This window comes from Grus americana, chromosome 11 (assembly GCF_028858705.1).
Source record: "Grus americana isolate bGruAme1 chromosome 11, bGruAme1.mat, whole genome shotgun sequence".
Lineage (NCBI taxonomy): Eukaryota > Metazoa > Chordata > Aves > Gruiformes > Gruidae > Grus > Grus americana.
The window spans coordinates 23858461-23876297 of NC_072862.1; the positions used below are offsets into that span (position 1 = coordinate 23858461).

Here is a 17837-nt window from a genome sequence, read left to right on the forward strand (position 1 = left end):
TGTTTTACTTCCAATTCCCGATTTCTTATCTGAGAAATTAAGTAGCTATTATATCATACAGGACAGCAAAAATCCACTGCCCCATATTTGCACTCTAACGGCTGCCAAAAAACTTGAAAGCTAAAATAAAATTGAAATGGCAATAAATTGTTAGACCATTTCCATAATTGCATATGCACATACAATATATTAGTTACTACAGGCATGACAAAAATTGCTTTACACAAGATTACAAGCCTAAGCCAAATGGAGCTTTTGGAAATTCCCCTCAGAATCAGCGCAAACTTCCCTGAGACGCCCTTGCAATTTAACCCAGGGAAGGAACTCGGGCTAAAATTACGCTGAAGCCCATCAAAAGGTGTTTTATTCCATGAGAAGTGCAAAGGAAAAGTCAATATTGGGCATGGGGAACAGATCAAAAAGCTGTTCTGGGGGAACACTGTGAAAGTGTTTGAGTTGGATGGATCTTGTAGCCAGGGCGAGATATTTGGTAAAAGCATCTCCAATGCATCTGAGCATTTCTGCGTAAAAGCGTGCCGTCTCTCTGTAACACGGTACAGGCTGAACACCCAAGCTCCCCAAAGGGCTGCTTTTCCTTAATCCAAGACAGAGAAACCCCGGGGAAAGCTCGGCTTGTGGAACAGGGGCAGGACGGAGCCGCTGGCCCTGCACAGCCACGTCCCTGCCCCGCTCTCCCTGCTCAAGCCAAGACGCAAACACGCTTCGCGCCTGGACCAAACACCTGGCTCTGCCCGCACGCCGGGCCACCCCGCATCCCTTCCGGAGGGGAAGGAGCAGGAGCCAGCTGGCGTTCCCATCACCACCACCACCTAGCACTACTCTTCCCGAGGCCCGCGGTCACGGCTGCCCTGGACACCGGCTCGATGGACCACCAGCCGCACGTCCCGGCTGCCCTTGGGGAACGATGGGGCTGCACGCAGCCCCATCCTCACCCCTTCCCTCACGCACCCTACCAACCTGCTGGGCTCGAGCGAAAACAACCTCCTAACCCCCCCAAAACCTACCAGTCCTTCAGCTGTGGAAAAGGGCCTAGCAACTCAAGGGACAGGCAGTATTTGCGAGCGGATGGACGTGTCGGGTGAAGTGCCTGGAACTGCGTCCATCTCCTCGTGCGACTCGGAGATGGGGGAGTGCAAACCTCCTCTCCCAGCACCTCACCCAGAAGGAACCGAGAAGAGAGCGTACGGGCTGAGAACAGAGAGCAATTAGTCATGCCGAGTTATTTAAGCATCGGGAAACTTCACGATTTGAAGGATTTACATATTCCCTTGGTTTCATTCACAATATCCATGCACCCAAACGTTTTTAATACGCTGGGTTTTAATTGCCATCTCCCAGTCTTTTTGCATCCTACTGAATAAGTAATTCTGCGAAACATTAATGAAACGACTTCTGGGAATTACATGTGCAGAGGAAGAAACTACTATGTCCGTTAAAACACCAAATGGGAAAATTTGTGAACTCAGAATTCCCCTCAGGTTCTCAGAAAAAAAATCCCTGAATGCAAAAGTGTCTCATGACTTCAATAGTCATTAAAAACTTGCATGATAATAAATTCAGTATGCCCAGCAGTAAACATCAGCTCTCAAGAACCTGAGTGCTTGGACTTGTAGGGACCTCAAACAAAAAAAATCGAGATTATTTTTGAAAATATTTTTTATTCGTAAAATTAGGAGGAGTGTATTTGAGTGGTCTTGTGCCTTTGATCTGTACCACTTGGATAATGATGAGCAATGTAGAACCCCAATGGGAGATCTGATATGCAAATGAACAGTTAGTTAACCAAACATTTTCTCAAGAACATTATTAGCCTTTCTAATGTTGTATGTAAGTGGCCTATAGTACCTGTTCAGCACAACATATCTTTATTGTACAAGCAAAATCTGTTTGCCTAAAAAGCAGCATATATAATTGGGTAAAAAGGTCTTAATTTTTTAATTAAATAGCTTGATATCATTTGGTTGAATCGCCAATTTCTTTAGAAATCATACAAATATGGTACAAATAGCAGGTGCACAATTATTTGAAACAAAAAATACTGGATCCTAGCAATCCATTTCAAAGTATCATCTGAAAATCTGATATTGCTTTTTACTTATCTATGCTTTGATGAACTGCTAATTGACTTCATCTCTGAGGTCACATAAGGTCATAAGAAAATAAACTGAGGAAAGTGCTTCAGCCAGATCAGCTTACACAAAAAAAAGTTGATGGTACTCTCCCTCGGAGTAACCAGATCTTCCTGCTGCTTATGAGTATATAAAAAATTGCTCACTTAAAGTAATTAAAGTGAATGCACGGGGAAAAGCCCACCTAGAAAACAGATTTTGAAAGAACTAGCTGGAGCACTATTGTCTCAGCATTTCCACATGCAAAGAGCGGGGGGGAAAAAAATTAAAGAAAATAGAGTGGATATAAACAGTACTGTATATCGTGTTAATACAGCCCTTGTATGGAAGTTATACCCTTCAGTGACCTTCTAGTATTGTATCAGCTTGCTACATGCATGTCTTCATAGTCCAAACATGTGTGAAAGAGACCATTCGTCTACAGAAGGATGGATTTCTTTTTGTTGTCGCTGGAACTGGGACAGCAGACATGTATATTTGCCACATTGCAAATAAAATTACTTCAACATAAATCACATAAAGTACAAAAGCTTTGATAAGTCCAGGGTAAAATTTACCATAAGGCTATATAATAAATGATGAGATCTTCCACACATGCTTTTGGTGCCCAGGCATGAGCCAAAAGCAGTGCAAAAAAAGCTTTCATATGGAAAATTAATATAAATAAGGTGTGTTCATGATGATTACTTAAAAGAAAGATAAAAAGAAAGAAAGAAAAGATGGTTCAGAAAAAGGGGCATCCTGCCAAACATATTAGAGATATAAAACATGGAATTGGAAAAAGGGGGTAAAAGAAAGATGGACTGTGATAAAATACAAAAGAACAAATACAAACAGATGGACAAAGACACAGGTCCACTGAGGAATCTGGTACGAGGTTTGCTACTAGATTTATAGGTCACTCTCTCAGACGTTTGGTGGAAAACCGTCCAGCCTGCAAATGAATATAAAGGGAAGAAAACAAAGACACTTATAAAGTACAAGTAGCTGTGATCAGATGTCCTATACCATCAGTCAAATCAGCTTTGTTAGTTAAACATCCACATCTCCATTTTAACTTTGCCAAAGAGGAGTAAGTTAATTGACCATACACAAAGGATGCAATAACAGCAGAAGAGAACAGATAGATATTCTGGAGATTAGTTTGGCAGGATGTGCAATGAGAGGAAGGTATTTTAATCATCGTTATAACTTCCAATATGCATGGCAGCAAGATCAGTCAAAGCCTACGGAGGTGTGCAATACACGGGAGTATCAGAGGTCGGGACGGGGGAACACAGCCAATCTACACTCATTTAGCTGGGACTCCAAAATCATGCACAAAGTTAACCCCTTAGATAAAGGAAACATAAGCTGTTCTCTGGTTTTGGTTTTCTTTTTTTTTTCTTTTTTCTCCCCCCCGCCAAACCCAAGAGAGTTTGGTCATTTATAATGAGGAACTCTGGGTCTACCAGTATCAAGGGGCTAAAAAAAAAAAAAAAGCCCAAAATGAACCAAAGGAAACAATCTCCTATCCTTCTATTTTTTGTTTTGTTTTCCTTTCTTTTTTCTTAGAAATCTGTAAGGCAGACTCCAGAAAAGCATAAAGCCACTGCTGGCAAAAATAAAAGATATTTCCTTCCTAGAAACGAGCATGCCTTCTTGAGCATTGACTTTTAACACTCAGTAAGATACTTTACTTTTGTTCTTCTGACAATACTGCAACGATCTTTTTAAAGATAAGCCAGTAATTTGGATTGCCAAAGGTTCATGTGCCTATATCACTAGAAGTGAAATCCACTCCTAAAAAGTTCAAGCATAAGGGAAGCGAACTAATTTTAGCATGTGCTGGAAGACAAGCCGAACAGCTGGTATGAAAAAAAATCACCTTGGCCAGAGCTCGCGTTCACGTCACCTCCTTCGGGGCCTAAGCCGGAGCAGATGTCAGAAGACAAAGAGGCTTTGACGGAGCAGGGCTGCTGTGTCTGAACAGCCTTCCCAAAGGCGGCCGGTGCTGGGGAAGTGACTGCTGCTGCTTCTGGAGAGCCAGGCTGAGTTTTAGTGGTTTCTTTGTGGGGTGAGTCTTTAGAGTCTGAAAGATTACCTGGAAGAGCAAACAAACAAAATACATGCAATGGCCAATACTAGGAAACCACTGAATAAAAACCCATGCCTAAAAATAATGCCTCGCCACCAGGAGGAACAGCAGTTTACAATTCTGAAGCACAGACTTTACAGATAGCCTACACCGGAAAATAATCTACGCATGCTATCACTGAGCCGCTTTCTCCAAGAAGCTTATGGAGCAGGTTTGATTTTTACAGGAGGTTTTTTTGCATTTTTCAGATAGGTTGGAGTCGGGACCTCGCAAGGAGCGCTGCTGAAACAAAGCGAGAGCTGCACAAGTGCCTGAGTAGGAGGATGAATGTGCAGAACGACTGAGCAGAACGTGGAGGTTTGCTCTCAAACATGAAAGGTGAAAGCAAGCAAATGGAGAGAAATAAGAAGTTGCTGCAGAGACATGAGGAACTTTTTATTTATAGCTATCTATATGTAGATAGATACGTGTCTGTATGTATATAAATCTGTATCTATATATCTGTCTACATAGATATCTCAGGTAAAGAGGCTTCACCACCAGAATACCTTTGCAATCATTTCTTACATAGATTTATCAGCAAAAGCATCTAACAGTGTAAATGACAATTAAGTCAGTAACCATATTAGAAACCGCCTGCCCTTGATCCCTGAGAGAGGACCTAGGAAGGCCAAAAAATGAGGAATTTACACAGTCAGGGATGAGAAAACTCAGGAGTGGATACAGGTTCTCAAAGATAATGTGAACTTTACACAGTGCCTCAAAAAACTGGAAAAAACCACAGAAGAAATGCACGAAGGAAAGCACCAAAGTAGCAGTCTGACTGAGCAGATTTCTGTTCTCTAACTGAGGGTGACAAGGACAGAAAAAAAAAAAAAAGAGACTTGGGACATTCTATGCAGAAATAAGCTTACATTCTTTGGATTAGGGTAGCACACTGATACAAGCCAAGATGCACGAGTGGAGATGGATGTGGGTTTTGTGAATAGACAGAGGGCAAAATGGCTAGAGAGAACCCCAGAACAAACCGGAAAATGAATGGACCGAGGACAACAGACATGGAGTATCTCATCGCAAGGAAAGGAAGTAAAAACCCTGCATGTCAGCCAAGGGGGTATAAAGCATTGAACGTTGCTTCAGTTCCTGGAGGCAAGAATTCTGAGATTCAAGATGGATCGCAGAACATCTTGCCTCTGAATATCTTTACTTTTCCTATCTCAGTTGAAATCCTTAATTAAAAGCAAAAACCTCCAAAACACTCTGTCTATAATTAAGATCAATGCAATGAAATTCGAAGCGGACCTATGATCCAATGATTCTGAAAACAAGAGCTACCAGGCTTGAAACAAAGGGTTAATGCTGGAAGTGCTGCTGCTCCTCTAAATAACGGCATGAACTAATTTGAAGAAAAATTATTCATATTCTATTCTACGTTTTGCTGAAGAAATAGGTACTGGAGTATATCAACATTTCCCAGTTGAATTATATCTTCATACTTTTTCAAACAGATAACGACTCAAGACTTGTGGGTTTTGGTCTCTTCTCCCAAGTAACAAGCGATAGGACAAGAGGAAATGGCCTCAAGTTGTGCCAGGGGAGGTTTAGACTGGAGATTATGAAAAATTTCTTCACCCAAAGGGTTATCAATCACTGGAACAGGCTGCCCAGGGAAGTGGTGGAGTCACCATCCCTGGAGGGATTTAAAACACACGTAGACGTGGTGCTTGGGGACACGGTTTGGTGGTGGGCTTGGCAGAGCTAGGTTCACAGTTGGACTCAATGATCTTAAAGGTCTTTTCCAACCAAAACAATTCTATGATTTTATGATTCTAAGACTGCACTACTGTTTGAAAACTCTCAAACTACTTCGGGAGCAAAGCATCCCTCAGTTTTATAACTGTTTTTACCTCCCATCCTTTGGGGGAGCAAATGCAATCCAATCTTATTTATATGGCATCTTGTAGAAAAAAATAAACAACAGCAACAAGACACAGCACATAATCAATAGAGGATAACAGCACCTAAGAAGTGAACACAAACATCAATAAATTGCATTTGGGGAAAGGATGAGAAATGTCACCAGGCTGTATTCCAAATTAAAGTGGAATATTGTTCCTCTGCCAAGCACTGTAACTGATGCAGAGAAGGTATGTACAGTTCAGCACTGGGCAGCTGTAATAACCCTGTCCCGAAGGAAGCTCACTTCAAAACCAGTTCGTAGCATGCAAACTTGACTCATAGCATTAAAAACAATAAAAATTCAGTGCCTTTCCCGCTGTCCGAGCAATTACACCGCAGAACCACAACCGACACAAACAACAGGCGTATGGAAAGCAACCCAGTGTACCTACTTGTGCTTGATGTTCCACTCCTGAGCTGCTGGACCAGAGGGTTTAATAGTTTTCCACCTTTCAATTTATTTTTGCTGGTTCTTCGGCGACGGCTGCTTGGTGGGGCTGAGTGAAGGAACCCCAGGTTGGGAGGAAGGGGTTTCCCTAACCGAATATACAGTGCCTCTATCTCATTTTTCTGTTGAGTCTGAAGTTCAGCAATTTCTTTCATATGCCTAAACATAAAAAAATAAAGAACTCTGCTAGCAATGTATTTGATAAAGCACCACATCTTGACAGCATAATTAGTTATAAGAAAACAAACAAAACAGTCCTCAACTATAAAACAACCAACTGCTCATCCAAAAGTATGTGAAGTTATAACACTCTACCTGGCAAATGTGGCGACTGACTTCTCAAATAACCCAGACAGCTAAAAAGATTTTCAAAATCCCCAGTAAAAACCCCTGATTTTGACATGAAATCTGACAGGAACCCCAAACTATTCCAGAATTTCTCTCTTCAAACCAGTGGCTTCAAAAAAATTGACTTTCAAGGCACGTACATCAGTTTGAAGGAGTTCGACATGAAGAAAACCAAAAGCGCTTCCCATAAAAATGCCATTAGCACATGAATCATTACCTTATTTATAATGCAGATTTCATAAAGTCAGTTTAAAGGGTTTGTATTACTGTAGTTCTAAAAAGGTTCTACTGTAGTTTCAAAAAGATGCAGCCTCTGTATTCAGTAAAACCAGTATGCCTTAAGATAAAGCCTAACATTTTGGTTAAACTAGCATCTAATGCTAGTTTTTACCCATCACCTGCCAGGAAAGGCGGCAAACATTCACATTTAAAGACGCAAGCTCTCAGGACCAGCAGCAGGACAGACTCTTGAGAGGCTCACCCAGCCTCCCGCCGAGACTGGACCGATGCCTTGACAGGAGATGGTGATGGGAGGCGAAGCGAGGGTCTCACCTGCCTAACAGATACTGGGTTATCTGCGGTAGAAGGGAGTCTGGGAGTAGTGATGGGTCTGTAGACCTGATCATGTAAATCACCCTCGCAGAGAAGGGCACGAAGAGGCACCGCGGCAGCCGTCTACACAGGCATCCAGATTATTTTTATGCTGCCTTAAATAGCGTCCACATGGGAACCTACAATCACGTACATCGCAAGCACTATTGTTTGCTACCGTATCAACATAGCTTTTCAGTGAGGAAATGACATCGCAGCAGAAATGTTTTGGGGTTTAAAGAAGTTGTTATTGAATTATTCTTCTAAATGGCATTGACAAATGAAGTGATGCGTAAAAGGATGCAGTATGGCATTTGGGGGAAGGTCCTAGCCATGCCTAATTTGCCCAGAACCAGTTTACTCATTCCAGCTGTGGAAACCACATATTTACTCATACCTAGGTGCTGCCTAGGTACGTTAACACAAGCTTCCCTAGCATTGTTTGCAAACCTGACGTACTTTTCTCTCAGGTTCTGCAATTCTTTCTTCATATCTGCGTCTTCAAATTCCGAGTCGTTGTCGCTGCTCATGTAGGATGACTGTGAGTGGAAAGACGTTATGTTGATGGTAGGAATTTTAGCTCCTTGCCCGTTAGGTGACTCAAGGCCCGGCGAGCTAGTCTTGCCAGATCTTTGCAGGAAAGCAGCTGCTTTTTTAATTAAGTCAGTGGCTGCGCTACTGCTCGGGGGGGACAGTTGGGCAGCCGCAGCTGACTGCCGATGGAAAGGCTCATCAGCAGAATCACTTGAACCCTGGTCGCAGAGGACATCGACAGAAGATGCCGTCTGCACCCGTCGGACAGCTGTCTTCAGATCAGGGCTGGAAGGCAGCTCATCCAAATAGACGTCTGGGGGTGCCGAGAACCTTAAGCAGTGCGGCGCTGTTAAAGTTAATTCGTCTTGCGTGCTGATTACTGAAAACCTGCCAATAGTTTTGGCTGGTGTACCGCTATCATGAGCTTCAGCCTGTTTTCCATAGGAACCAGAGTCTAGAGAGTCATCCCTTTGAAGGTTATTTATCACCCCATCTGCTGTAGATATCTGCGTTACATTATCCGTGTGCGCAGACGAAGTCACAGTCTTTGCCTTCTCGCTCCTTTTAGAAGTTTCCATCTGTTTAGTTATGCTTGGTGATGTAGGTGCAACCTGGAGAAAATAACGGAGATTAATTTTAAAAGTAACTGTAACAATCAAGCCTAAAACTGCACCTAGTTTCTGGTTACCTGAAGGAGGCCTTTTGTTGTAGCAGCGGGAGCTGAAGTGATGCTTGCAGCTGAACCTGTTTTACAAGTTGGAAAAAAATATATATTCATGTCTGGAATGCTTTAGTTAATGAAAGCCAACATGTTTATTGCGATAAACTGAAGCATGATGAAGTGTAGCACTGAAGAATAATTTAAATATCCAATATTTGTAATACAGGATCTATAACGCAGGAGGCAATATTGACGATGATATAAAATATCTGCAGGTAGGCACTCTCTTCAATCTATTGATTTGGGGAATTTATTTGCAAAATAATAACAGGAGTGTGGAATTTCATTAGTCAGTTGAAAATTTTTAAGGAGAAAACCAGAAGAAGAATGAAATCTGCATGGTACATTGGGCCTGCATTCCTAAGGTGTTCTTGATGTCTTGAAAAAGTAACTGCACTCGGCCATGCATGCGTACAAAACGCTGCAGTTGACCGCAGATGGAGTGGTATGTCACGCCTTTCATTTGACACGTACTGACACCAACGATGAAAAGTGCCTGAAATGAAGTTAAACACACATTGCTGAAAGTAGGAATTCTCACAAGATGGCCACTCGGACCCCAGAAGCAGGCAAGAAGCAAAATACTAGCGGCAGTAATCAAGATGCGATTATTTCGCAACCTGGAGACTGGTTTTGAAGTTAAACCAAAAACTGCAAGCTTTTCAGAAAGCTGCTTTCTTATGGCACATCGCAGAGAGTGAACAGAAGGCCAAAATCTGTCACTTCATAGTTCTGACATGGTGAAATACATCACTGCCTGATGGTATCCAAGATACATTAATTTTACTACGCAGTGCTACATTCCACTTGCATACTCTCTTCTTTGTCCGTCGCCAGACAGACGAATGCAGGCTACCCAGAGTTTTCCCCTCACGCTGACCTAAAAGCAGTGGACGATGTACATCCACCATGACAAGAACGATCTACGTGGTCGCACAAACCTGGCAGCCAGCTTTGCCATGACAATCTCAAAAAAATATATATATTATAAGCCCTCCCAACCCCACCCATGACAGCAGGAGCAGTTTTGGGTTCCTCAGCCCTTAAAACTTCCCTTGACTTGCAAGACAGGTAAATGGAGCATGATAAACACCTGGTTTGTTACTATGGCTCCTACTACATTATTATAGAACGTGCCGTTTTATCTACAACTACCTAAAGAGGAGTATTCTTTACTAGCTCTCTGCGGGACTCCCTTGAAAATCTTGCAGGCTTCCCCCCAGAGTGGCCACTCTCAACCACGTTATTTTTGTTCACGCGTTTTTTATTTGCCCCAGGAAATCCAAGGGACTTTGTGTTTGGACTTTTTAAGGGCACTGGAAATTTATTATTGGGAACGTAGCCTACGTAGCCTACCTACGCCACAGACATGTATTACATATTTATGGTTTAAAATAAACTTTTTTCTTTTAGTTACGTTACAAAAGGGATGAGAAATGGTCGGTGCTGGGCAGTGCTCTGCAGGTAACCAGAAGGGTGAGCAGTCAGGGGACACCGGAGAAGAGGACCACGTGCTACGGATGCATCACTGCCGTTCATCGCTGCAAGGTACATTACCTTTTCTGCCTGCTGACCCACCTCCTGCTTCCGAGGAATGAGCACTGATGCCGGTGACCTCCAACTTCTCAAACTTTGGGGAAAAAGAAAAAGAATTTCAGTCTCACGCACAAAGCAGAAAAGCAACACGTTCTCCTTCCCTCTCGCTATTGCGGAACATTAAACTATTTTATAGCTTTTTCTTCAACTCCTCCATTTTCTTCCCTTGGAAGAAAAAAAAAAAAAGCAGTGGCAGCATCACAGAGGAAACTGCAGCCCCAGTTACTAAAAACCAGGCACTGAATTATATCAGTTTGGGGTTTTGTTCTGGTTTGCTTTTCCAGCCAGACTGTACATTCTTCATCTGTATGTCTGTCTTCAGAGATTCTATGTCTCTCTTTTCTTATTGGTGCAGATTTTAATAGGACAAATTCAAATTACTGGAGAGACATAAAATTCTCTCTCCATGAAAGGTGTTATCTGCTGTAGAAAGTCATTTATCATTATAAACAATAAGCTCTAAAGAGTTACTCAAGTGCAGCCGTCTTTCCCATCTTTCCAGCAGTTGATCCAGTTCATGCAGCTGACTCTACACAGAACAGCCTTATCCTTGCTAGTGCTGATGTAATTATCTCCAGAAATGCTACTTTTCATGAAAGATATACACTGATCTTCTAGCAGAAAGTACTGCAAGTCTGTTGAATTTCATAAACTCAGGATTTGATCGGAAAGAACGCAATGCAGGTGCACAGTCGAGACACTGTGTAAATAATGTCCCAGAGCACCTGCTCCAGCTTTCCTTAGACGCTTCCCAGGGAAGTCTTGCTCTGCCAAGTTCAGGGGAAGACAAAAGAAATCATTACTGGAAGCAGAGCAAGCTTCTACCTACGGAGCACTTGAACCTAGCAAAGGCTCCTGAAGTGTTTATTTTATTCAGACTGACTTGGAAGGCGGGCATTATAATCACTGCCATTAATTAAAAAAAAAATTCCTATGGAAGCATGACTGTCTTCATCAGAACTTGAATGACTATACCCCTCGTGTGTTTTACATTCTTAAACTACAAAACAATTATCACATTTCTGCCTCCTTTAGAAACAGGATACAAATGGAGGAGAACAAGTTAAGGTATTATACCACTTTTAAACCCAAAGGAAAAATCTGGCTTTGACTAACAAGCATGGATGTAAAATGAGTCAGAACACCCAACAAAGTAAAAATTTAAGAGAACTTTCACACTGGAAAGCAGTGAACAGAACCCGGGAGCAGAAATGTAAAACGTTTGAGAAGCAAGAGCTCTATACGTGTCCTGCCACAGGCTTGCTGGGTCTGAGCTCTGCTCTGGTGCCCTCCCTGACAGCTAGATTTGGGGCTGTAACGGGCAGAGCCATTGCTGGACTAACCGGTGCTGGGTAGGGGGACATCTCCGACGGTATGAGTGGCACCAACCGGGCCTCGGCAGCAGCTTTCACCTCCTGCCCGGTGTCTGCAACGTTACGGCCAGGTTCTCTCAAATCCAATGCCAATGTGGGAACGTGATCTTCGGGAAAAGGCGGCAAGCTCAATTCGCTGTCGCCCTGTTCTAATGGGACAGAGGTGTCTGGAGTCCCTGCCGATGCAGAAGAAGTAGGAACGTATTCCTGGTAAAGCAAATTGCGCAATTTCTCGTCGAGGCTTTTTATTGTGTTGTCAACGAAGTCCACCCTGGGTGGCCCCTCTCCGTCGGACTCGGCGGTGCCAGGTGGCTGCTGTTGCAGCAGGCTGATCCCCACACCGGCACAGGCTAGGGGCTGCGCCTGGGACAGCATGGCGTGCTGCTGCGGTGCGGCCGCTGGCACCTGAGTAGGGCTCTGCAGCTGAGACCCTGCCAGACCAAGAGGATCAGAGGCGGCGGTTGCAGGGAATGCCTGGCTCACGAAGGAGTGCGGCACCACGCCGGGCTGGCTGGCCTCCGGCAGGTGAGGGACCTGCGCCACAGGCTGCCGCTCCAAAACGACGGCGTCCGGGAGCACGGGGAGCGGGCAGAGCTCTGCTGCCTTCGCAGGAGCTGCCGGGACTGACTTGTGCGGCCCGACGCTGCAGCACGCTATCTCCACGTCAGGGATGCACGTGCCCTCGTCGGGCTGCGGCTGCAGGTGCTGAGGAGCAAGGACAGCGTCGGAAGGCTCCTCCAGCAAGGCGGCACGGGGGGCAGGAGTGCCCGGCTGACCGGGTATCGCTGCCTTCAGCGGACCTCCGTTAGCAGCCGCCTGCTCTAGGATATTTGGAGCAGATCCTGGGAGCACTGGAGCCGAGAACTCTGCCTGGCTCAGCAAGCCGGCAGTTGATGCTGCGGCAGGAACTTGCGCCAGGGACGGAGAGGCTCCCATGGGGCTGTCACATACACCTGCTTGCAGGGGAAGCTGCTGACCAGGTAAGACACCGGGCAGATCTGTCACCGCAGAGCTCGCTTGCTGATCATCCGACTGTTCCAGATCTAGAAAGCATGCAAACATCAGGTTAACTTCTGCATGAGCCACACGGAATGAAAGAAAGTCACTGCAAAGCTTCCTCGGTAGCTGCAGCGATAACCACATCTAGCTGTAACCCATTAGCGCCTCCCATCAGAAAATAACTGTTACACAAGTCAAATTAGAACCTAAAATTACACATTATGCAAAAACATTTCACTGAAAAGACACTACTTATGAAAACAGCAGTGACTAGAGCTTCAGCTACCTTATAGCTTCAGGCAGAGTTAAAATACTGAGACTGTCCTGACACTCAAACATTCCCAATTTGGTTCAATATCAGCAACACACTTAAAACGCACGACTTAACAAAATTCATCGTTGTCATCCTCCGACTAAATGAAATGAAGCAACCACAACTAAGTCAGGTGAGAACAGAAGAGAGACGACACAGCAGCTTCAGAGAAGATGACGTGATAAGTTTGTAAATACCTGGCCCTTCAGCCTGCTGTGTACTCTGAGGTACCGGCGGAGAAAATTCTGGTGCATCAGTAGCAGAGTTTTCCACAACGGGACATATAATAAACCACCTTTTTCCAGTATGCAAAACTACAGATGAAAAGGAAATATAAAGTAAATACAGTAGTTTCCATTCATTCCAGATTATCTGTCAAAACCTAGTCTTAATTTCCATATTTAGAAAGAAAATCAGAACCTCCGCAGTATTAGCCAAGATTAAATCAATGGCTCCTAATTTGATTCTCATCCCTCCTGGAAGGGAGACAATGATGCCTCCTGATTCTGCCACATATTTTAAAAATTTATTTCAAAATTTATTTTCAAGTGTTCATACTTTTAAAAGGTAATAGTTACATACATGAAAATTTTATTAAACAGCACTGTGGACAGTTTTCCTACAACAAAAAAATTTGTTAGTTTTGTAGAGTTTATCCAGTTTAACTTCTCCATGTTGGAAGTTTTCTAGTTAGTATTTCCTTCCACATCTTATTTCAAAGCCTGGCATATATAAATGGCAAACCAGAACTATGCACACTTTGTAACATTTCTATTTCTACTAAAGAAAGTTATGCTAAAAAATGTGTCCTGAGAAAATTCTATGATATTTACAGGCAAAAAATAGACCAGATCTTTTGAGCAGAAAGTCCAGTTTGGAGCATTCCCAGTTTCTGCACTTTAACATCCAGGTTAGCCCTGCAATCTTCCCGGCTGCTAACAGCAGGGACCAGGGTTATACCCATATTTCTAGATATATTTCCAACCACCAGTTACTGAAGATTTCTTCCTGAACCTAGCAAACTTCTGCATAAACTCAGCACTGCCTTAAAGCTTGAGATTAAGTTTGTATTCAGAGGCACATTTACCATTCTGTTGATACACAGGTGTCTTCATTTGAGACTGCCGCTTCTCCTGTTAAAAAAAGAAAAAGAAAATAATAGAAGAACTAGCTGTCTCGCATCAATGAAGAGGAGCATCGCTCCAAGGAGGACTCATATTGTAAACCTTAATGGAGTAAAAGCATTATTTTTCCAGCTAAAAACCTATTTTTTTTCTTTTTTTAAACACAGGATGTAAAACTAATTTACAGTAAGTGGCTGTTAAAAAAAAAGGAATCAAACTAGAAATCTTTATTTAACATTTCTTACCTCATTCATTTCCAGTCTATCGGTATCTTGTTGGGGACTCGTTCCCTGATCAGAACTTCGCTCTCCTTCTGTATCTTCACTGAGCATATCTTCTGCTTTATCAATAATATCTTTCATTTGTTCAATAAACGTCTCTTTTTCACTCTGCAGTATGAATTCATTCTCTACCTATAAGGCCACATCAAAATAAAGAGGAAAACAGTAACATTTTGGTTAATGCCCCGTTCCACAGCTACCAGACAGCTCGGTCAACAAGCACACAGGAGAATAAGTTGGCTGAAGCCACTTGGTGCATTAAGAGTTTGCGGGCAACCACATCACCATGTCTTACCATGTAAGTAGCGATTTCCTCTGGTGCGTCACCATCCAAATCAAACTTAAAAGTCACCATTTTGTGATTGTGTGTTTCCAGCTGGCACTCCACCATCTTATCGCCCGTGTTACAAACCTGCAGGCAAAGATTAGCGCCCGTTATTTCTGGCAAAGCCAAAGGAATCCTGAAGTTACCCTCAAAGAGGTTGTACTTGCATTTAATATGGTCAGTTTGGGTCTGCTGGACTTCTCCTGGCGCGAACGAGCGCGTGTAGATTTCTTATGTTTCTTTGAAGACTTTCCTTCTTGTTTTCCACTTCCTATTGCTCCTTCAAAGCTGTCACTCATCTCTTTACCTGAAGCAACATCTGGACTCATGTAGCTTTGTAAGAGAAAGAAAGAAAAAACAAAGTAAAAACCAAAATAAAACCACTGCCACACACGATGGAGTTATGTATAGCTAAGATACACAACAACAGAGACTGCAAAGAAAATGAAAATAAAGTCCAGATCTGCAGTCTGCCAATACCACAGGGAAATATACCACTTAATATACCACCACGTCGCCCCAGCCCCTTCACTTGAGGGACCCTTACAGTTCGTCTCTGCACGGCACAAGTTCCTGTCTTTCCAAGGGCCAGCTCTCCCCGCTCCTGCCCCTCTGCACTCACAGCAGAAGGTCTGAGCAGGGGCAGATCACGCTTGTCGGAGATGGAGTGAGGAGTCGGTACAGCGTCTCCGAACAGACTGCCTGCCTCTCCTCTCTCTGCAGTTCTCAAGGGTCAGAAAGAAGCTTTTATCCCACAATATCCCAGATGACCAGCTAGCAACAGTATATTATTTTTAGCAGCCAAAACAGTAGCTGCTAACAACCTTATTGTAATAGGGCATGTACGGAAAACGTCAACACGCAAGTAATTTGCAGGAAATTTTCAGAGGTTCATAAAAACCATGTCAGGAAGGAACCTTGTAAGGCCATCTGGCCTATTTATTACCCCAAGGTATGATCAGCTCTGTCTAAACCAGTCCTCACAGAGGTTTGTTTAAATTGGTCTTACAAACCTCCCGTGAGATTTCATAACCTTCCTGGACAATTTATCCCTGTGTTCATTTAGCCATACAGGCATTAAAAAAAAAAATAAGTCTAACCTATGGATGCCTTTTTTAAATTTAAGGCTTTTACTTTACTTCTTGATCTGCACTAGTTGGACAGAACAACTGATTTCAACTCCCTTTGCAGCTACCTGGATGTGTAACTCGTACGTTAGGAAAGTGAACAGATTTTGCGTGTAGGATAGACTGTAGATCGTATCCTTGCGGCAACTGCCAACCATTTAATTCACGTGCCATTACCCTCCACTCTACAGAAACACAACCCAGCTCCAGCGCTGAGTTACCTATGGACCTGGAAAAGAGAGACCTCCCTCCATGACTGTGAGACGCGTGCTGACACAGCCCCCGCGCTGCTGCAGCCACCACAGTCAGCTTGTCAAACGATTCTGGAACGGCAAATTAGAATTCAAAAGATGACTAAAAATTTGATGTGCCTTTTGACAACAGACCAACTTATTTATAGCCAGAACTAATCTATAGTCACAAAAAATTAGACTTCACTTTCCACGCAGTATTTAAAAGCAGCAAATTCTTGGGGAAAAAGGTTCCATTTTAAGATTGCAGGGTTGCATTGACTTGTGTCAGGCTAGCTTTTTTGGTGGAGTAGAATAAAAACGGTAAGAGAGAGGTGTCTTCAAAGTTCATAAACTTAACTCATCTCATCTACTCAGGAAAATAGAAAAGGCTCACTAAAATCCTAACCCGAAAGCTTTATAGTCAATAAGGACAAAGTTGGTGCTGGCTCCTGCAGTCAGCAAGGTGCTCAGCTGGTCACTAACTCACGCTGCTCGTATCTACCTTATCCATATCCAAACACTGAAAAATCTGCCTTGCTGCTGGTGCCGAAGCAGGAGCTGTCGCAGGGGAGCAGCAGGTCCCTGGGGAGGGGGGTCCTGCCCCCCACGCAGCAGCCACTGCCTCCATTCGGGCCCTCTCCAGTCCAGCGGCGAGCCTTCCTTTGCTTTTGTTTCTGGGGAGTGCTGAGCTAGCTCTGGGGGTTATTTATCATCACTTCCGTCATTAGCATTGCTAGGCTCGAGTGTGCCCTCGTGTACCGCAAAACCACAGAACGGGCTTTGGCCGCCTGTTCTAACGTTGCTCTAACAGTGCATTTGAGTGGCTCAACACACAACTCTCACCGATACACTGTTCCCCATAACGTACCTGGGGAAACGTTACAGAGGTGACACAGGCATACCCAGTTTGTTCCCAAAGGGGGAATAAACTGTATCCCAATTACACCAGCCCAGCACATTTTTATGCAGATTCAACAGCATCAAAACCAGGGGCTTTACCACTTCAGTTATCTTCACAAAAAGAGAAATGAAAGCTAGGACGCAGCGCCCAAACTAAAGAATTAAAAGAGCTGGAGGAGCCCAAACAGGCCCACCGCACGCAGAACGTGGGCAGCTTTCTCCCTCCCATCTCCTCCTGGCCAGCTCCTGCTGCTCCTCTCGCAGCCGAGGCAAAGACCAGGCGTTTGGCCCGGCCGTGTAAAGGGAGAGAGGAAAACCAGCCTCCAGAAAGAAAACATTTCTTATGGCAAAGAGATGATAATGATACCTTTCACAGCTCTGTGACAGAGTCTGAAGTTTGTCCTGTATTGCCTGCTCCTAAAATGCAAGAAAAAGTCATTTAAGTAAATGCATTGTATTGGCAGATGAAAAATACCTTTAAGAAAGGTTTTGCTGTTGAGACACCAGCAATCCTAAACCATTCTGTTTAACCAATTCTAGGAACTTGGAAAAAAATAAATGTCCCACTTTACCCTCCCAACATTACTTCTGTCCAAAGCGTCAGGATCTGTGCATGACCACCTTTGAAGGCAGAGCTCTGATCTGCTGTTGCCCTTCTGCTGCCCCTAAAGCAGAAGAGGTGGTGATAGAAACAAAACAGTTCTCACCACAACAAAAAAACTTGATTGCAGGACAAAT

The 17837-nt window shown here is 43.6% G+C and overlaps 1 protein-coding gene across 8 annotated transcripts in view; it reads right to left on the reverse strand.

Annotated features, from left to right (window-relative positions):
* WNK2 (WNK lysine deficient protein kinase 2) overlaps nt 1–17837 on the reverse strand; it is a 112707-nt gene that overhangs the window by 20839 nt on the left and 74031 nt on the right. For 5 of the 8 annotated variants that reach the window (XM_054838145.1, XM_054838141.1, XM_054838140.1 and 2 more), the window contains 13 exons: nt 17467–17516; nt 15007–15172; nt 14810–14926; nt 14479–14646; nt 14197–14242; nt 13307–13423; nt 11768–12840; nt 10386–10458; nt 8796–8851; nt 8033–8718; nt 6579–6793; nt 4018–4233; nt 2986–3084 (listed from right to left, as the gene is read on the reverse strand). In XM_054838145.1, coding sequence (XP_054694120.1) covers nt 2986–3084; nt 4018–4233; nt 6579–6793; nt 8033–8718; nt 8796–8851; nt 10386–10458; nt 11768–12840; nt 13307–13423; nt 14197–14242; nt 14479–14646; nt 14810–14926; nt 15007–15172; nt 17467–17516 — 3082 coding nt within the window. The remainder of the gene's footprint in view (nt 1–2985; nt 3085–4017; nt 4234–6578; nt 6794–8032; nt 8719–8795; nt 8852–10385; nt 10459–11767; nt 12841–13306; nt 13424–14196; nt 14243–14478; nt 14647–14809; nt 14927–15006; nt 15173–17466; nt 17517–17837) is intronic. The other 3 variants (XM_054838144.1, XM_054838143.1, XM_054838142.1) reach the window with 2 other exon arrangements.